Source organism: Schistocerca cancellata, chromosome 1 (assembly GCF_023864275.1).
Source record: "Schistocerca cancellata isolate TAMUIC-IGC-003103 chromosome 1, iqSchCanc2.1, whole genome shotgun sequence".
NCBI classification, from domain to species: Eukaryota; Metazoa; Arthropoda; class Insecta; order Orthoptera; family Acrididae; genus Schistocerca; species Schistocerca cancellata.
In genome coordinates, this window is record NC_064626.1 from 1208329658 (window position 1) to 1208346350 (window position 16693).

A 16693-nucleotide genomic window follows, 5' to 3' on the forward strand; every position below is an offset into this window, starting at 1 on the left:
TATTGGAAACAGAAGCCAACAGCTCTGACTCTTCTTAGCGGTTTCCAGCAGTTTTGTTGTTAGGAATTTACATGTTCTATGTCATTGGTTTTCTCATAAAAAATATGATAAACAATAAATTCATTGTGTACTGGATTATCTTCTATACATTTTCATGTACCATTTTACATCTTTTTCCTTTCCCAACCCTCACACTTTCCATCAAAGATTGTAAAGGTATGCCAGCACAGATATCCCTGTGTTTTGCAAACAAGGTAAGGTCCCTCATTGTCAACAGACAGGAGAGGATTAAATCATTGTGTTAGAGACTTCATTTGGTGAGTGTGTGGTGGGGTTACTGTCAGCACTGGCACTCACTACTCGTGAGTGCATATTGGATTTGTGGCTTGAGGAGGTTAACTGTCATTGGTGTCTGTGTGTTTTAGTGTACCCTTTCTTTTAATAAAGTTACGACGAAAGTTTCTTCTCTTAACTTTTATTCTGTACTCATCTGTTGATCGTTCAAAAACTTATATTCTCTATATATCTGTACTGTTGACTGTCCATGTTTCACTTCCATGAAAGGCTACATTCAATACAAACGATCTGAGAAAAGACTTCCTAACATTTAAATTTATACGAGATGCTAGGAAGCTTTTCTTGTTATTGCCAGTTTCCTTTTTGTATCATCCTTAATTTTGCTGCCCAAATAGTAGAATTTATTTGCTGCAGTTTCCCATTTCCTAATTTAATTCCTTCAGTGTCACCTGATTTGAATAGTCTCCAATGCACTTGTTTTACTTTTAATGAAATTCAGCTCAAAACCTCTTTTCAAGAGTTCAATAGTTCAACAGATCTCCCAAGTCCCTTGCTGTCTCTGACAGAATTAAATTATCATTAGCAAACCTTAAAGTTTTTAGTTCTTCCTGGTTTCCTTTACTACAGTTTCTAATATATTTATTCTCTCTCTCTCTCTCTCTCTCTCTCTCTCTGGGAATGGTGTTGTTCATAAACTTATAGGTGCCCAGGGCAAAAACAAGACATGAGCCAGGAAAGTTTCACACCATAGTCACTTTTCTTTAGAAGTTTTCTCTCTTTATTGCAGTTACGGTCTGCTGCATTTTATGCAAAATGTTACTCTGTGGTCAATAAGAATTAACATTACTGTATATTTTCCTTCCCAAAAGTGCTCTTTTTCTGCACTCGGTAGTCCCATTTTGAGCAGCATCCACACAGAGATTAATTTGAATAGCTGATTTCATTTCAGAGCTTCCTGTAAAATGCTGAGCTGTTGTAAAACAGAAATATCTTCTCATGAGTGAATAGTGGTGAGAGATTACCTGAGCTTGTAATGTGCGCGTGGGGCACACAATACTCATTAAAGCCTGTACTATGGTAAGTGAGTGGGGTTCACCTTACGAGACAGGATTTTCGTATAGATATTGACCGCGTTTACCTGAATGGTGGCAAATCAGACTTACACCCAATCTGTAATAACAATGATCCGTCAAGTAAATTCAAAATGCAATTACACGTCAGTATGTACCAAAAGCAACACTGAAGATGCTACCAATTTGATAATAATACGGTCGCCAGCCTAATTAGGCATTAACTGAGTTTCTTCCCTGTACAAGTTGATGTATATTCATGCAAAACAACACGTAGTAACACTGCGTAATATAGTAAAATTTTAGAACCAGAAAATCTATTGAACTGCTATTTTCACGTTCTGTACTGATATGGAAAAACCATGAATACATAACACTACACTTAATGTATATTACAAAGCTTCGTACTGTCTATTGATCTGATTAAAATCGGACATAGGTTACCCTAGAAATAGCACTTTCGAGCCACACACAAAATGTCAATTTTGATAAAGTTAAAACACTGATAAATTTTGAATTATATATTGACTTTATCTTTTGCGGGGTGGGGGGGGGGGGAGACCTGAAACTGTTATGATCACTATATTAAAAAAATTGATTACTGAAATTATCATGCGTTCAAGATTTCCAGTATATGAGTTACTACTCTTTTTATCTCATTTACTTCTCATTTAAATACCTTTATAACTGTCTCGAAACAATTAAACTTCATTACTATATCAATATTAAAGTTAGCTTTCAACTTCGTTAGACCTTCGTTATTCATTTACTGGTTCATTAACAAAACAGTTCTTTAAACACCATTCCAACATAACTAGGTGTGCAAGTAATTATTATTAACACAAACTTTAAATTTTCATTTCGGGTCACTCGGATTGTACAACATTTGGAAAGGACCCTGCCTAGGTTAGTTGTGAGGATAATTAAATGAGGGGGAAAGTTCTGCTAAAATTTAGGTTATTATTGAACAGTTCACTCTATGGTCCATACGCATACAGTACTAAAAGTTTCAACCTGCTTGTATCGACGTGGCAGTTGGCGGGCGACGAGATAGCGAGGCACAGAGCACACATACAACCACAGCTATGGCTCTTGACGTATCGGCACTTTAATTCTTCTTAGCGCCACAGTACTTTTCCATTTAGTGCCTATGGAATTTTGTCATGCTGTGTGGGATTTGGAACGGCATACCCGAGGCTCAGTGAAACTACGTCTTCCAGGAGAGCCTCCTCGCTCCAGAACGTGTTGCTCAAACCAGTGCCAGACTGCTGAGCTTGTTGTGCCGTACAACGCCCGCGTGCATTTTCCCGCGCTCGCCTGTCATCCACCTTTTACCGCTCCCTTACAGACAGGATATTCACCCGAGGTTTTGCATTCTACATATCCTAACACATTGCCTACGTATGGACCAGACGCACAGTTACAATTTTAAACATCTTACAACAGTCTCAACATTTGTTACATTTCAATTCTATTACAATATTGCTTGACATTTGACTTGTTTACAGTTTTCTTAACACAATGATATGAAACAAAAAAGAAATGAAATCAGAACATCAATTACACTAACTTATCGAAAAATCAGATGGAAAAAAAAATTTACTTGTATGTACAATAGTACAGCGTCGTTGATACAAGCTCTGTATGGAGTACAGAGGAATTGAGATTATTCTAGAGTGTTTTAGGTAAAATAATTAAGTAGTTCTGGAAGGGGTGGGGTAGTAAACAGCTATTACTATTTTGCTGTGTTCCTCCAGGAATCATAAGAAATGTTTTGGGAAAATTAAGTCCTTTTTGTTAGGCTATGAACTATGTTGGTTAATTTATTCATTTTGTGATGTCTGTATTACAGTGAGCATGATGCACTGATTAAATTTTGAAAGTGTATTTTTGTTTTGTAGAGATGCAAAGAATAAATTGTTTTCAGCTGTGTTTTACACTGTTGTAGGTTCGTGTAACTGCAGCTCCCAGACTAGAAATGTGGCTTCAGAACCCGAAGCTTCTGCAAGCTGCCAAAGATCTTCTAATGGCTATCTGCATTAACTGCACCACTCACACGCAGCGAGATGTGGAAGTAATAAGTCATCTTGTTAAAATACGCATAAAACCAAAGGCACTGAGCAACCTATATCTGGCTTCTATAAGGTAAATCTCAATAAAATTGAAGTATTTATAACAAAAATATATAAACATATGTAAAATGACAAGTTTTTAGGTGTCTAGCTTTGTTAATAAAAGTGAAAAATCAAATTCTCCCTATTAAAAGTTTTAAAATTACATACAAGCTCTTACTATGTTAACAAGTAGGGAAAGAGAAGAGCTGCTGGAGTGATGATTAAACTGTGTATGAACCCCATTTTCCCATAGCAGGACGTTAAAAAATTTACAGAATCTCCCTTTTGTGATGAACAATTTAAGTTCACAGCCCTTTCTTAAATTTACATGTTAACCAGTGTTTTTAAAAGGTGTATGTAATAATGGGGGAAAGAAATACAGTAGAAGAAGAATGGGTAGCTTTGAGGGATGAAGTAGTGAAGGCAGCAGAGGATCAAGTAGGTAAAAAGACGAGGGCTAGTAGAAATCCTTGGGTAACAGAAGAAATATTGAATTTAATTGATGAAAGGAGAAAATATAAAAATGCAGTAAATGAAGCAGGAAAAAAGGAATACAAACGTCTCAAAAATGAGATCGATAGGAAGTACAAAATGGCTAAGCAGGGATGGCTAGGGCACAAATGTAAGGATGTAGAGGCTTATCTCACTATGGGTAAGATAGATACTGCCTACAGGAAAATTAAAGCGGCCTTTGGAGATAAGAGAACAACTTGTATGAACATCACGAGCTCAGATGGAAACCCAGTTCTAAGCAAAGAAGGGAGAGCAGAAAGGTGGAAGGAGTATATAGAGGGTCTATACAAGGGCGATGTACTTGAGGACAATATTATGGAAATGGAAAGGGATGTAGATGAAGATGAAATAGGAGATATGATACTGCGTGAAGAGTTTGACAGAGCACTGAAAGACCTGAGTCGAAACAAGGCCCCCGGAGTAGACAACATTCCATTGGAACTACTGATGGCCTTGGGAGAGCCAGTCCTGACAAAACTCTACCATCTGGTGAGCAAGATGTATGAAACAGGCGAAATACCCTCAGACTTCAAGAAGAATATAATAATTCCAATCCCAAAGAAAGCAGGTGTTGACAGATGTGAAAATTACCGAACAATCAGTTTAATAAGCCACAGTTGCAAAATAATAACACCAATTCTTTACAGACGCATGGAAAAACTAGTAGAAGCCGACTTCAGGGAAGATCAGTTTGGATTCCGTAGAAATACTGGAACACGTGAGGCAATACTGACCTTACGACTTATCTTAGAAGAAAGATTAAGGAAAGGCAAACCTACGTTTTTAGCATTTGTAGACTTCGAGAAAGCTTTTGACAATGTTGACTGGAATACTCTCTTTCAAATTCTAAAGGTGGCAGGGGTAAAATGCAGGGAGCGAAAGACTATTTACAATTTGTACAGAAACCACATGGCAGTTATAAGAGTCAAGGGACATGAAAGGGAAGCAGTGGTTGGGAAGGGAGTAAGACAGGGTTGTAGCCTCTCCCCGATGTTATTCAATCTGTATATTGAGCAAGCAGTAAAGGAAACAAAAGAAAAATTTCGAGTAGGTATTAAAATCCATGGAGAAGAAATAAAAACTTTGAGGTTCGCTGATGACATTGTAATTCTGTCAGAGACAGCAAAGGACTTGTAAGAGCAGTTGAACGGAATGGATGGTGTCTTGAAGGGAGGATATAAGATGAACATCAACAAAAGCAAAACGAGGATAATGGAATGTAGTCGAATTAAGTCGGGTGATGTTGAGGGTATTAGATTAGGAAATGAGACACTTAAAGTAGTAAAGGAGTTTTGCTATTTGGGGAGCAAAATAACTGATGATGGTCGAAGTAGAGAGGATATAAGATGTGGACTGGTAATGGCAAGGAAAGCGTTTCTGAAGAAGAGAAATTTGTTAAAATCGAGTATAGATTTAAGTGTCAGGAAGTCATTTCTCAAAGTATTTGTATGGAATGTAGCCTTGTATGGAAGTGAAACATGGACGGTAAATAGTTTGGACAAGAAGAGAATAGAAGCTTTCGAAATGTGGTGCTACAGAAGAATTCTGAAGATTAGATGGGTAGATCACATAACTAATGAGGAAGTAATGAATAGGATTGGGGAGAACAGAAGTTTGTGGCACAACTTGACCAGAAGAAGGGATCGGTTGGTAGGACGTGTTCTGAGGCATCAAGGGATCACCAATTTAGTATTGGAGGGCAGCTTGGAGGGTAAAAATCGTAGGGGGAGACCAAGAGATGAATACACTAAACAGATTCAGAAGGATGTAGGTTGCAGTAGGTACTGGGAGATGAAGAAGCTTGCACAGGATAGAGTAGCATGGAGGTGGCATCAAACCAGTCTCAGGACTGAAGACCACAACAACAACATGTAATAATAGAACTATAGAATTCAATAAAAGTGATGTTTCCAAATTTTTGCTGAAATCATGTATGCGAGGTGTTACAAAACAGATCAGTTGATTGAAATAGATTGTTTTCCTCTTTTGGGTTTTAAATTAATAGTTTTTTATTATTATTTTATTTTGAATGTTTCAGAGAGTTAATTAACGCACATCCGGAAAATTTGGCAACAGTTTTGAAGCATACAATTTACAATGAACTGTCAACAGCTCGCAACCCAAATAACATGGCTATGCTGTCTGTGATGTTCCAGGCAGCACCAGAAAAGGCTGCTGTACTGCTTGCTGATATTTTCCAGGTATTCAGGGTGACCTTACAGACACCATAATTTTATATTTGTAGTTGAAAGATTAATATGAATATGAGGATAGATCACTACTCTCCGAATAGAAAAAGCACCTTCGTGCTGCGCAACACTTATTATGTCCTCGTACTGGTTGTATATTCCACCTTGGATTATGCTTTAATGCAGTTTGAAATGTAAGTGATGATAAAAATTGTATTTTTTAAAAAATAATTCTAGCAATGAAATAGAGCTGAAAACTATGTGACATGTTTTGAGATAAATTTTGAGCTTTTAGGTCTGTCATAGTAGCTGTTTGTACAGCATTCTGCAAATACATTGCAGTACACACTGTATTGTACCATATGTAAAAGATTATTTCAGTACCGTACTGATTATATATGGATCATTGGAAGAAGACTGCTTATGTGCAGCCATACAGAGCACAATTATTCTGATTTAGGCCTTAGGCAATGGGAGTCTCATATGTAATTGAAATCCCTGCTAATGAAAAAGTGGATTGTTCAGGATAACCCCTTTAGTGGATGTGCCAATTTGTATAATGAAGAGAGGCTTCCACCCAGCAGATTATTATACCAGAATAGGTTGCATAACTATCATTTGCTGTGTACAACATCGTGCAGAATGACTCGACAAAAATCTGTCTTCTTGTAGGTGGACCTCCAGGTCTCTGTTGGCTCTTTTCCTATTAAACCAAACAACAATACACAGAGCAAACATGTCAAAAAATGTGCGATGGAACTGATGTATGGAACTATCATCCCCTTATCACTCACCACCATACATAGTGGAAATCTAGATGATAGAATTCAGACACAGTGAAGTATGTAGTGAAGTATGTAGAATGGAATGAGTTTTCATATGTAGTGAGCATGGATTCCAAAACCAGTCCTCTTGCAAAGCCTACGTTACACTCTTCCTGCGTAATATGTATGGAAGCAACCAGGTATATTCAGTGTCCTTAGATATCCATAAAGCATGTTATTTGGTACCACACAGATGACTAATGAAGAAACTATGTTTACATGGGATGTCTGGCCAGGTCTTCACAGGTAGATCAGAATATGACATGTTTGATGGAGAGATACAGAAATAATTTCAGATGTGCCTTCTTGCTGTGACATGGCTCTCTGTTAGGATGTATTACATAGTAAAAATTTTAGCACTGTCCACTTGGATACAAACAAAATAGTGATCTGGTTCAATTGCTAGTTTAAAGCTTTAAAGGTACCAAACAAAAAAGTATGATATGGTATTATTATGGGATATGAGTCCCAACTAGAGCTTCTTGTGTTGTACTAATATGCAGGAGTACCAATGGGTGGGGATATAAAGTGGAATGAGTAATAGGCTCAGTTGAGGTAAAACAGGCTTTGATTTATTGTAAGAGTTAGAAAATCATGTTTGTGTACAAAAGAGACTGCATTTAGAACTTTTGTCTGACGAGTGTTTGGTGTCTGTATCGGCTTTGTGTAACAACTGGGAGTCATATGTTACATGCAACGAGAGGTAGTACAAATTCTTATAACTGTGCGTGTGTCATGGGCAGTCTAAATGGAAATGCCGAGAAATCCTAAATAACATAATCTGTAAAAAAATATGTCACATACTTTGCAAAAATGTGTTTAGGAAATTCCGAGAACTGATTGTCTGGATTGAAGTGTTTTACATTCATAAGCACTTGCAGGGAGCATAATGACAAAAGTAAACTGACAACTATTTTTTCAAATGACTGATCCTTCTTTTTAACTTTTGCTTCCATAGATTGTAATGTATCATTGTACATCATCGTCATCTAACTTTATTGTATTAGTTCTTCGGCCCATGTCATATGGTGTGAAATAGTGTTTCTACTTTAGTGGTAATGTAGAATCTTATACTAAGCTTTCAGTTTTCACTGCAAAAAGTGTCACATTTGAATTAGACATTTCTTGCATTGGATGTAGGTTTACTCATTTTGTACCAAATTCAGTTTGATTAGAACATTTTTTAAATATTTCATAGTGTCCTTAAATTTCACTACAAATAAAGGGAAACCATTGTGCACAAATTGTCTGTTTTCTCATTTCATATACAGAATATAGTGCAAAACAAGACATAGTAAAATTCTTTAAAAAATTGATAAAACTGTGGAAACTCCAGATTGCAATATCAATAATATAAGGAAAATATTGATTGCTACTTACTGCAAAGGCAGCATGTTAAGTTGCAGGCAGGCATAACTAAAAGACACTTACACATTTGCTTTTGGTCACAGCCTAAATGGAGTACTCTATTGCATTGGCCCCTCACTTAGCTTGCATTTATCGTGAATCTCTCGCCCAGCACAGAGTCTGAAGTGACTGGAAAAAAGTGCTGGTAAGTCTAGTATATAAGAAATGTAAAAGAACGGACCTTCAAAACTACAGACAAGATTCTCTGACTTCTGTTTGCTGTAGAATCCTTGAACATATTCTCAGTTTGAATGTAATAAACTTTCTTGAGACTAAGAAGCTTATTCCATGAATCAGCGTGGTTGTAGAAAATATTGTTTGTGCGAAACTCAGCGTGCCCTTTTCTCTTTACTGAGAACTATGGATGAAGGGCAACATGCAGATTCCATATTTCTAGATTTCCGCAAAGCATTTGACACAGTGACCCATTGCAAGCTGTTAACGAAGGTATGAGCATATGTAATAAGTTCACAAATATGCGAGTGGCTCAAAGACTTCGTAGGTAATAGAACGCAGTATGTTGTCCCTGAAGGCAAGTATTCATCAGAGACGAGGGTATTGTCAGGAGTGCCCCAGAGAAGTGTGTTAGGACTGCTGTTGTTCTCTATAAACAAACATAATGAATGATTTGGCAGATGGGGTGGGCAGCAATCTGCTGTTTGATGATGATGCTGTGGTGTATGGTAAGATGTCAAAGTTGAGTGACTGTAGGAAGATACAAGACGACTTGGACAAAATTTCCAGTTGGTGTGATGAATGGCAGCTAGCCCTAAATGTGGAAAAATGTAAGTTAATGTGGATGAGTAGGAAGAACAAACCTGTAACATTCAGATACAGTGTTAGTAGTCTTCTGCCTGACACAGTCAAGTCGTTTAAATATCTGGGCGTAATTTTGCAAAGGTGTATGGGTTGTAACAAGCATGTGAAAGCTGTGGCAGGGAAGGCGAATGGCCGACTTTGGTTTATTGGGAGAATTTTAGAAAGAGTTGTTCACCTGTAAAGGAGGCCACTTAGAAGACACTGGCGTGACCTACTCTTGAGTACTGCTCGAGTATTTGGGATCCATACCAGATCGAATTGAAGGAAGACATTGAAGCAATTCAGAGGCAGGCTACTAGATTTGTTACTGACAGATGTGAACAACACACAAGTGTTGCGGAGGTACTTCAGAACTCAAATGAAAGATGACATTCTTTCTGAGAAAAACAATTGACAAAATTTAGAGAACTGACATTTGAAGCAGACTGCCAAACGATTCTACTGCCCCCAACAAACACCATGTGCAAGGACCTCGAAGAAAGATATGAGAAACTAGACCTCATACGGGGGCATACAGACAGTAGTTTATCCCTCACTCTGTTTGCGAGTGGAACAAGAGGGGAAATGACAAGTAGTTGTACAGAGTTTCCTCCTCCATGCACCAAATGGTGGCTTGTGGAGTATTGATGTAGATGTAGAAGCTGCCAGAGATGGTGGCCATGTGTGCAAGAGATGTGCTTTGTTGTTTGAATGTGTGCGCTAATTGGTAGTATCAATGTATCTTTTTCCTTATACTGTTAAAATTTAATAAAAGTATTTCATATCACTGTAAGTAAACTGTATAAAGCATATAATATACATATTATGTTTATTTGTAATGTGTGAATGCTTTCTCGAATGGTTCCAATTTGGTTTTGCGTGCCATCAGAATGTGAGCCAGTTGCATAAATTTAGCCTATAGTGAACAACATTGTGCCAAAGTTGAACATAAAGCATCAGTTACTTTCATCTGGTGCCTATACTGTGTTTTGATTTGGTTGCTAAGAAGTCTCAGAAATAAACAAACACTTACTTTTGTTCATATTTGCAAGTAACTTTTAGGTATGAAATTGTCAACCAAAGCGTGACTTCCTGTTAGCAATAGACAAATCTTCCTTGTACTAACGCTGTAAACTTATGTCACCGCGGGATTCATATTTTCTCAGCATGTTTGATCAAAGTATCTAAGGACACTGTTGACTTCTGATGTACTTTTTCTTGTTTGCTGTGTGGCTGGAGCAGAACAGATTATGTTAATAATGAAGAAAATATGTTTCTGTCAGCTGATGTGACTATCAGTATGAAGTAAATGAGTATTTTATTTTTCATAGGATCTGCTAATGAATAAGGATGACTACTTGCGCCCATTGCGAGCATTGCTGAGGGAAATGGTACGAGTTATACGCCATGAAATCAATTTGTCTGCTCTTTGTCGTGGGCTAATGGCTGATCGAAAAGAAAATACACAGGCCTTTCGTGAATTTGAACATAAGGTAAGTGTTAAATGAAATATTATGAGTGCTTTGTTTGTTGTTTTGTTTAATATTGTAAATGAGCACAATATTTTATTATTTGAAATTGAGCTTTAACCACCTGCTCCCTTCCCTAAGTTGACAGCTTTTTGTGTCGACCATAGAAAAATTAGCTCTACACAGAGTAATTTGTTTTAAACTCTTTCTCACTCCTCAAAAATGTCCAAAGATAATAAAAGTCCCACATCGTTGGATTAGAGCAGTGGTTCCTGACTTGGTGTAGTTACTCCGGAGGGGGAAATGAAATTTTGTAAGAGGTGAGAACAAAAAGGTTTAATTATGTTTTGTTCACAAAACCAAATTATTTTTTTTAAAGATCATTACTGTTATCACCATTTTATATGACTGTGGAAATAATTACTTAAGTTACTAATAATTTTTTTTTCAGATACTACCATTAACATGTGACACACTGTTGTGGACATTACAGAAAATGAAAGGACTGTATGGAAGTTTTCCTCACATAGTACACACACACACACACACACACACACACACACACACACACACACACACATTGTACTTTGAATCATACATCTATGACAGTAAAATTTATTTTAAGTATCTCATGAAAATGCCTTCTCCAAATTGTAGGTGGTTCCCTCAATAGAACAGAAATTTATTTCATTATTTGCTTTGCAATAGTAAATGAACTAATTGCAGTACAACACAACAGTAACTATGAAATGGTTATTACACTGCAGTAGGGCCTACACAGTATTATTATTATTAATAATAATAATATTAATATTGATATTTATGTTTATATTAAAAGAATAACACTTCCTAATCTTCTTAGAAATGATACTTATTTGGTCACGAATCGGGTTTTGGTTTTTCAGACCATTTTCAGGGCTGGTTCGTGACTATATGAATATAACTTTGAATATGAATATAACTTTGCAGAACATTAAGAAGTGTTATCCTCTTAATACTATTGCAGTGTTCTGCCAAGCACTGATGGAAAATTCAGTTGTTGGTATAATAATAATAATAATAATAATAATAATAATAATAATCGAATGTCCCCATTGGAGAACCATAAGCAGGTGATTTTCAATCTTTCATAGGGTTCTTCTTATTTTCCCAACATATTTTCTCTCTGAATGCCTTCTTTCTTTCTTCGATCCACTTTGGTTTGTATGGTTTTGGTTCTATCTCTGGAGTAAACTTCCACTTATCAATTTTGCTTCATAGTGTAACCCTGTCTGACATATTTGTTATGTCAGTTTCAACTTTTGTCAAATCCTTCTTAACTTCAGTTACCCAGGGTATTGATGCTTTAAGTGATGCCACATAGCCGGCCGGGGTGGCCGAGCGGTTCTAGGCGCTACAGTCTGGAACCGCGCGACCGCTACGGTCGCAGGTTCAAATCCTGGCTCGGGCACGGGTGTGTGTGATGTCCTTAGGTTAGTTAGGTTTAAGTAGTTCTAAGTTCTAGGGGACTGATGACATCAGAAGTTAAGTCCCATGGTGCTCAGAGCCATTTTGATGTCACATAGTCCAATACATGTTTAGTTAGTATGTTTCCAGATAATCGGTCTAGGTGACCATAAAACTTCATTCATCTCTTTATGATGTCAATTTTTATGTTTGATATTTTTTCTAATGTCTCCAATGGCTTGCAGTCTGTATCCATCTGGTGTATTGTGGTCCCAGAATTTTTCTAGTAATCTTTCTCCCTACTTCCTTAATTTTTTGAAAATCTAGTTTTCGATTGAGTGAGATTGTTGTACTTGCATATGTAACTGTCGGCTTGATTACTGTGTTGTAGTGACTGATTTTAGTGCCTTTTGACAGGCCTTTTTGTTGTTATATATACTCATATATTTCGTGAAAGAAAAATCACTAAATAGCCTACCTGTAAAATCAAATGATCGTGTGGCATTGATGGCCGGGAAACCCCATCCAGGCTATTATTTCACGCAACAAAAATTTAATGGGTATACAATTCTTACAGTACGGTTGATAGCAGTTTCGGTTTATTAACTGTTTTGTTAATCAGCTAATAATGTGCATTTACAAACAACATAAACTTCAGTTATTGAAAGTTAAGTTCACAGTGTAGACATTACCAACCCAATCTTCCTGATGCATGTACACTACCTCATGCTTAGCTTCCATTGCTGCTTGTCAACTTCATATATTAATTGTTGTACACGATTATTTTGTAGTTCTGTGTAAAACAGAATATTAATTCTCTGTTTTAATGTGTATTTACAGAAATAAGAAGTGTCTAGTTTTATTTCGCATAGTTCATTATTGAAGAACAAACTCACTTGGTTAACTAGAGGTATAAGTTGATCTCTTTTTGGTTGTGATAGATAGCAACAATGACTATCACAGTGCCATTAAGTCATCTTATAGGTCATGTATATAAAAAAAAAATCCTTTTATGTTTTCAGGAGCGAATGTTTGTCTCAGTGGCTGATCTGATTACACTTTGCATCTTTCTGGCGATCTCACCTGCAGTTAAGGAAGCTGCATCACTTCTGGCAAGAGGAGACAAGCGTGAGATACAAGTACTACACGTATGTTATGATAATTCTTTTTGAATATATGTGTGTGTTGTCCATTAATTTTCTGCTGGAAGGAGTGTGTTGACAGAGTTAGTGTGTCTTCTATTCCTGTTTTACTGTTATATTATTGTAACTATATTTATGTCATTTGGATAAATTATACAAACCTTCAAAAAGGTACTGTATATTCCTCTCTATTTTTAGTGTTTTAGATATTTCTTTCTTTGATCTGACAAATATTGAAATATGTACACTTTTAGAGAGTCATCAGGTGTCATTTAGATCAAAATTGTTCCTCGCATCATCGGAAGGAACAGACAGTCTGCCATTCCTGACGCCAGAAAAATATCCATTGAGCTTAGAGTGATATACGATAAAACAAAACATTGACTACATCTAATTCATTTTGAGATCCTGTTATTAAAGAGTCTGTGGAGATATGCATGGTGGTGAACCTTATGTATCTGGACAACAGATATCAGTTGGGCTACTCAAGGAACAATTTTACTTGCATCATTTGCTCACAGCAAAGATGGCAGAGTATGCCAAGGACCACAGTAAACCCACTGCACAGCTGTGTTTCACATTTATATGCTGCCTGCTGGCAAGGTGGTTGGTCTTGAAATTACAGTAATGATGCACGTGTGTAACTCGTACAGTGCACTAGTAAGTTGTGCACCATTCGTAGCCGGTCTTAATCTTTCATGGCCCACCTGCGATGTTGGGCAGTTGCCTGGATCAGATATTGTGTGCTGCAGCAAACAGCAACTGGCTTCACTCCAGAAAACATAGAATATCCTCTCGAATGTGCACCCATGGTCCCTCACCACTTTGTTGCCTGTCATTGTCGATACAAGGAAAGTCTCAAGTGGACACAAATGTTATGCTGCTTTTTCCAGATTTCACTACAGTCTTGGCCCACATGTTGGGCACTGGAAGATTTATTGCCCTGGTGAACAATGCAGTAACTCAGTGTTAATGTATGGACACCATACTTTGATACTGTACTCTGTTCAGAATTAGCTTAGAATTGACATTTTGGCAGTAACATGTGGAGATAGGTAGCAGAGTTGCTATGTACTGCACGGAACACACGCATAATCTTAAATTTTGTCCAACCCTCTCAAACTTGCTTACTATTAAATGTCAAAGATGGAACTGACATTGGTGTCTTCTGGCAGGGCTCTAACATATTTTTATTTTAGCTGTATCTGCAGTAACAAAGTGTTTAAAAAAATATATGAAACGTTTACAAAAGTCTATTTCCCGGCTACGTTACCAAAGTTTTGATGTGCAGCAAACATTTTTGTAATTGAATTTAAGTGAACACTTTATGTGAACAAAATCTTGAGAATACATCATACTTCCATTTGCTGAAAAATGGAGCTCTTGTAGAGATCTCTAAGATGATATAATTTGAGTTAAATGTTGTACACAACACTATGCTTGCATGTCAAAACCTGTGCAGTCAAGATTTCAATTTCATTGGAAAGGATGCTGTGCTAGATTTACAGCTAACACATCAATACATTTTCTAAGCAAACTTTCTGCTTATTTGTAACTTAACAAAAAGAATTGCGCCTGTTAATTGAAATGAGGAAACTTATCAGTTTGAAAAAAAGAAGAATAGCAATACAAAATATGGTATCTCTATTGCAACATTTATATTGTGAACAGTGAGAGAGTTTTTCTTTCTGCAGTTAAGATTGAGTTTGTGAGATTAACTTCATCCAGGCTCAGTTCATGACAGCAGCCATGTTATTAACATAAAAAAATTACAAAAACATTATTTTGCTATGCAGATACTCAAACTCAACACTCCATATATTCAGCTGAATCTGCATGAGCATCTTTTTTGTCACAACAGTGGAAAAAACTATTTGTATTGTTCTTGTCACTAACACAGATGCTACAAGCGACATTGCAATGCTGTTATTTAATTACATTTTCTATAGCAAATTTGTATAAAACAGCATAACTCTGCCACACGTTTTCCATGCGTATGATTGACAGCTTTCTTCCAGTTTTCATGGTGACTGACAGCTTCATTGCTGATTGTGTTGAATGCAGATGGCATAAATTATTATTTTATTATTAATATTAATATTATTATATTTTTCCACACAACCTTTATTGTCACTCCATGTCAATTTTATTGGGTTGAAATGACAGTGACAATATGGCAGTATAATGATCGTATGCTGTTATGTTTAACTCATTTATTCCGTATATGGGTAACCGTGGTTAATGAAGTGATAATAGATCTGGAAGTGCCACCTTTTTGATTTATCACTTACTTCGATGTTTTTACGTTGAAGACAACCACTTCCTCCTCATACTGTGTTGTGGTAGGCACCCATCTCAACACTGGAATGGTTGGGGGCATTAACAGGACTATTGTTGATGGTGTAGAATGAAACATGCAAACCGTTTCTCTTGACTGATTTTGTACGGCAATCCCCTAGCAAGGATAGCAACATCTAATATTTCCACTCAATAATGTTTGACAAAGTTGCTTCTAACATTGTTCAGTATATTCCATATATTGGGACTATACCCCATTCATCATCATAATAAATCTCATGTAAACATTACACTATGTATTCTTTTGCATGTGCTAGAACCTCATTGGATCTCGTTTCACATGAAACGGAAGCCAAGCTGTCTTTAGTACAGTTAAGTACAATAATAATGATACGTTTTATGCTCGTGTACATAGACTCAGCGATGATACCGGGCAACAACGTTACTGGTGCAGTTGACTTGGACAGCACTTGTAGTGATTCGAGAATTTCCACATAAATTCTGGAAGCAATCGACCTTCTGCTGCCTCGAACACGCGATGTTTTAAAGATGAGTGTGAGAGAGCCTATTTACTGCACAACACATGTCTGTGTGTGCAGGATTGATGTTTGTCATGGGAGGACAGGAGCTGCGTCAGACGAGCGGCACCATCAAGTGTTTGCTAGTCGCGCCTTGGAAGCCATATTAGAAGGACAAGGAGTGTTTGTGTAACATTCCATGGTTTACGGCACTGTGATAATTGTTAAAGAAACAGATGAAGCATGGATTGAGTAGAGACTTTTACTTGCTTACTTCATGTATGAGACTCGCTAGAGGTGAGACAGTTAATAATTTGTGGTGGTTATTAAACCAACCATGATATAAATGGGAAATACGGAAGCGTCCGATCTAACCCGTCGGCTTTGACCCATGACGTCACAAATATAGCAGAAACGACAATTCCAATATGGCGGATATAGAAACGTTGCATACGTATCACAAAGACGAAAACACACAGAAAAAGAACACACACAAAGGTTTCACAAGAACAATCTGCTAACATTGATAGCAAACAAAGATAATAATAAACAAGTGGTACTCAAGGCCAGGCAGGGGGGGGCGCAGCCCCCCCCTGACCCCCCCCCCC

The 16693-nt window shown here is 37.1% G+C and overlaps 1 protein-coding gene across 5 annotated transcripts in view; it reads left to right on the forward strand.

Moving 5' to 3' along the window:
* LOC126094616 (integrator complex subunit 1) overlaps window positions 1–16693 on the forward strand; it is a 301226-nt gene that overhangs the window by 75748 nt on the left and 208785 nt on the right. For 4 of the 5 annotated variants that reach the window (XM_049909116.1, XM_049909125.1, XM_049909100.1 and 1 more), the window contains exons 7-10: window positions 3316–3512; window positions 6033–6195; window positions 10544–10705; window positions 13150–13275. In XM_049909116.1, the coding sequence (XP_049765073.1) occupies window positions 3316–3512; window positions 6033–6195; window positions 10544–10705; window positions 13150–13275 (648 nt within the window). The remainder of the gene's footprint in view (window positions 1–3315; window positions 3513–6032; window positions 6196–10543; window positions 10706–13149; window positions 13276–16693) is intronic. The other variant, XM_049909133.1, reaches the window with a different exon arrangement.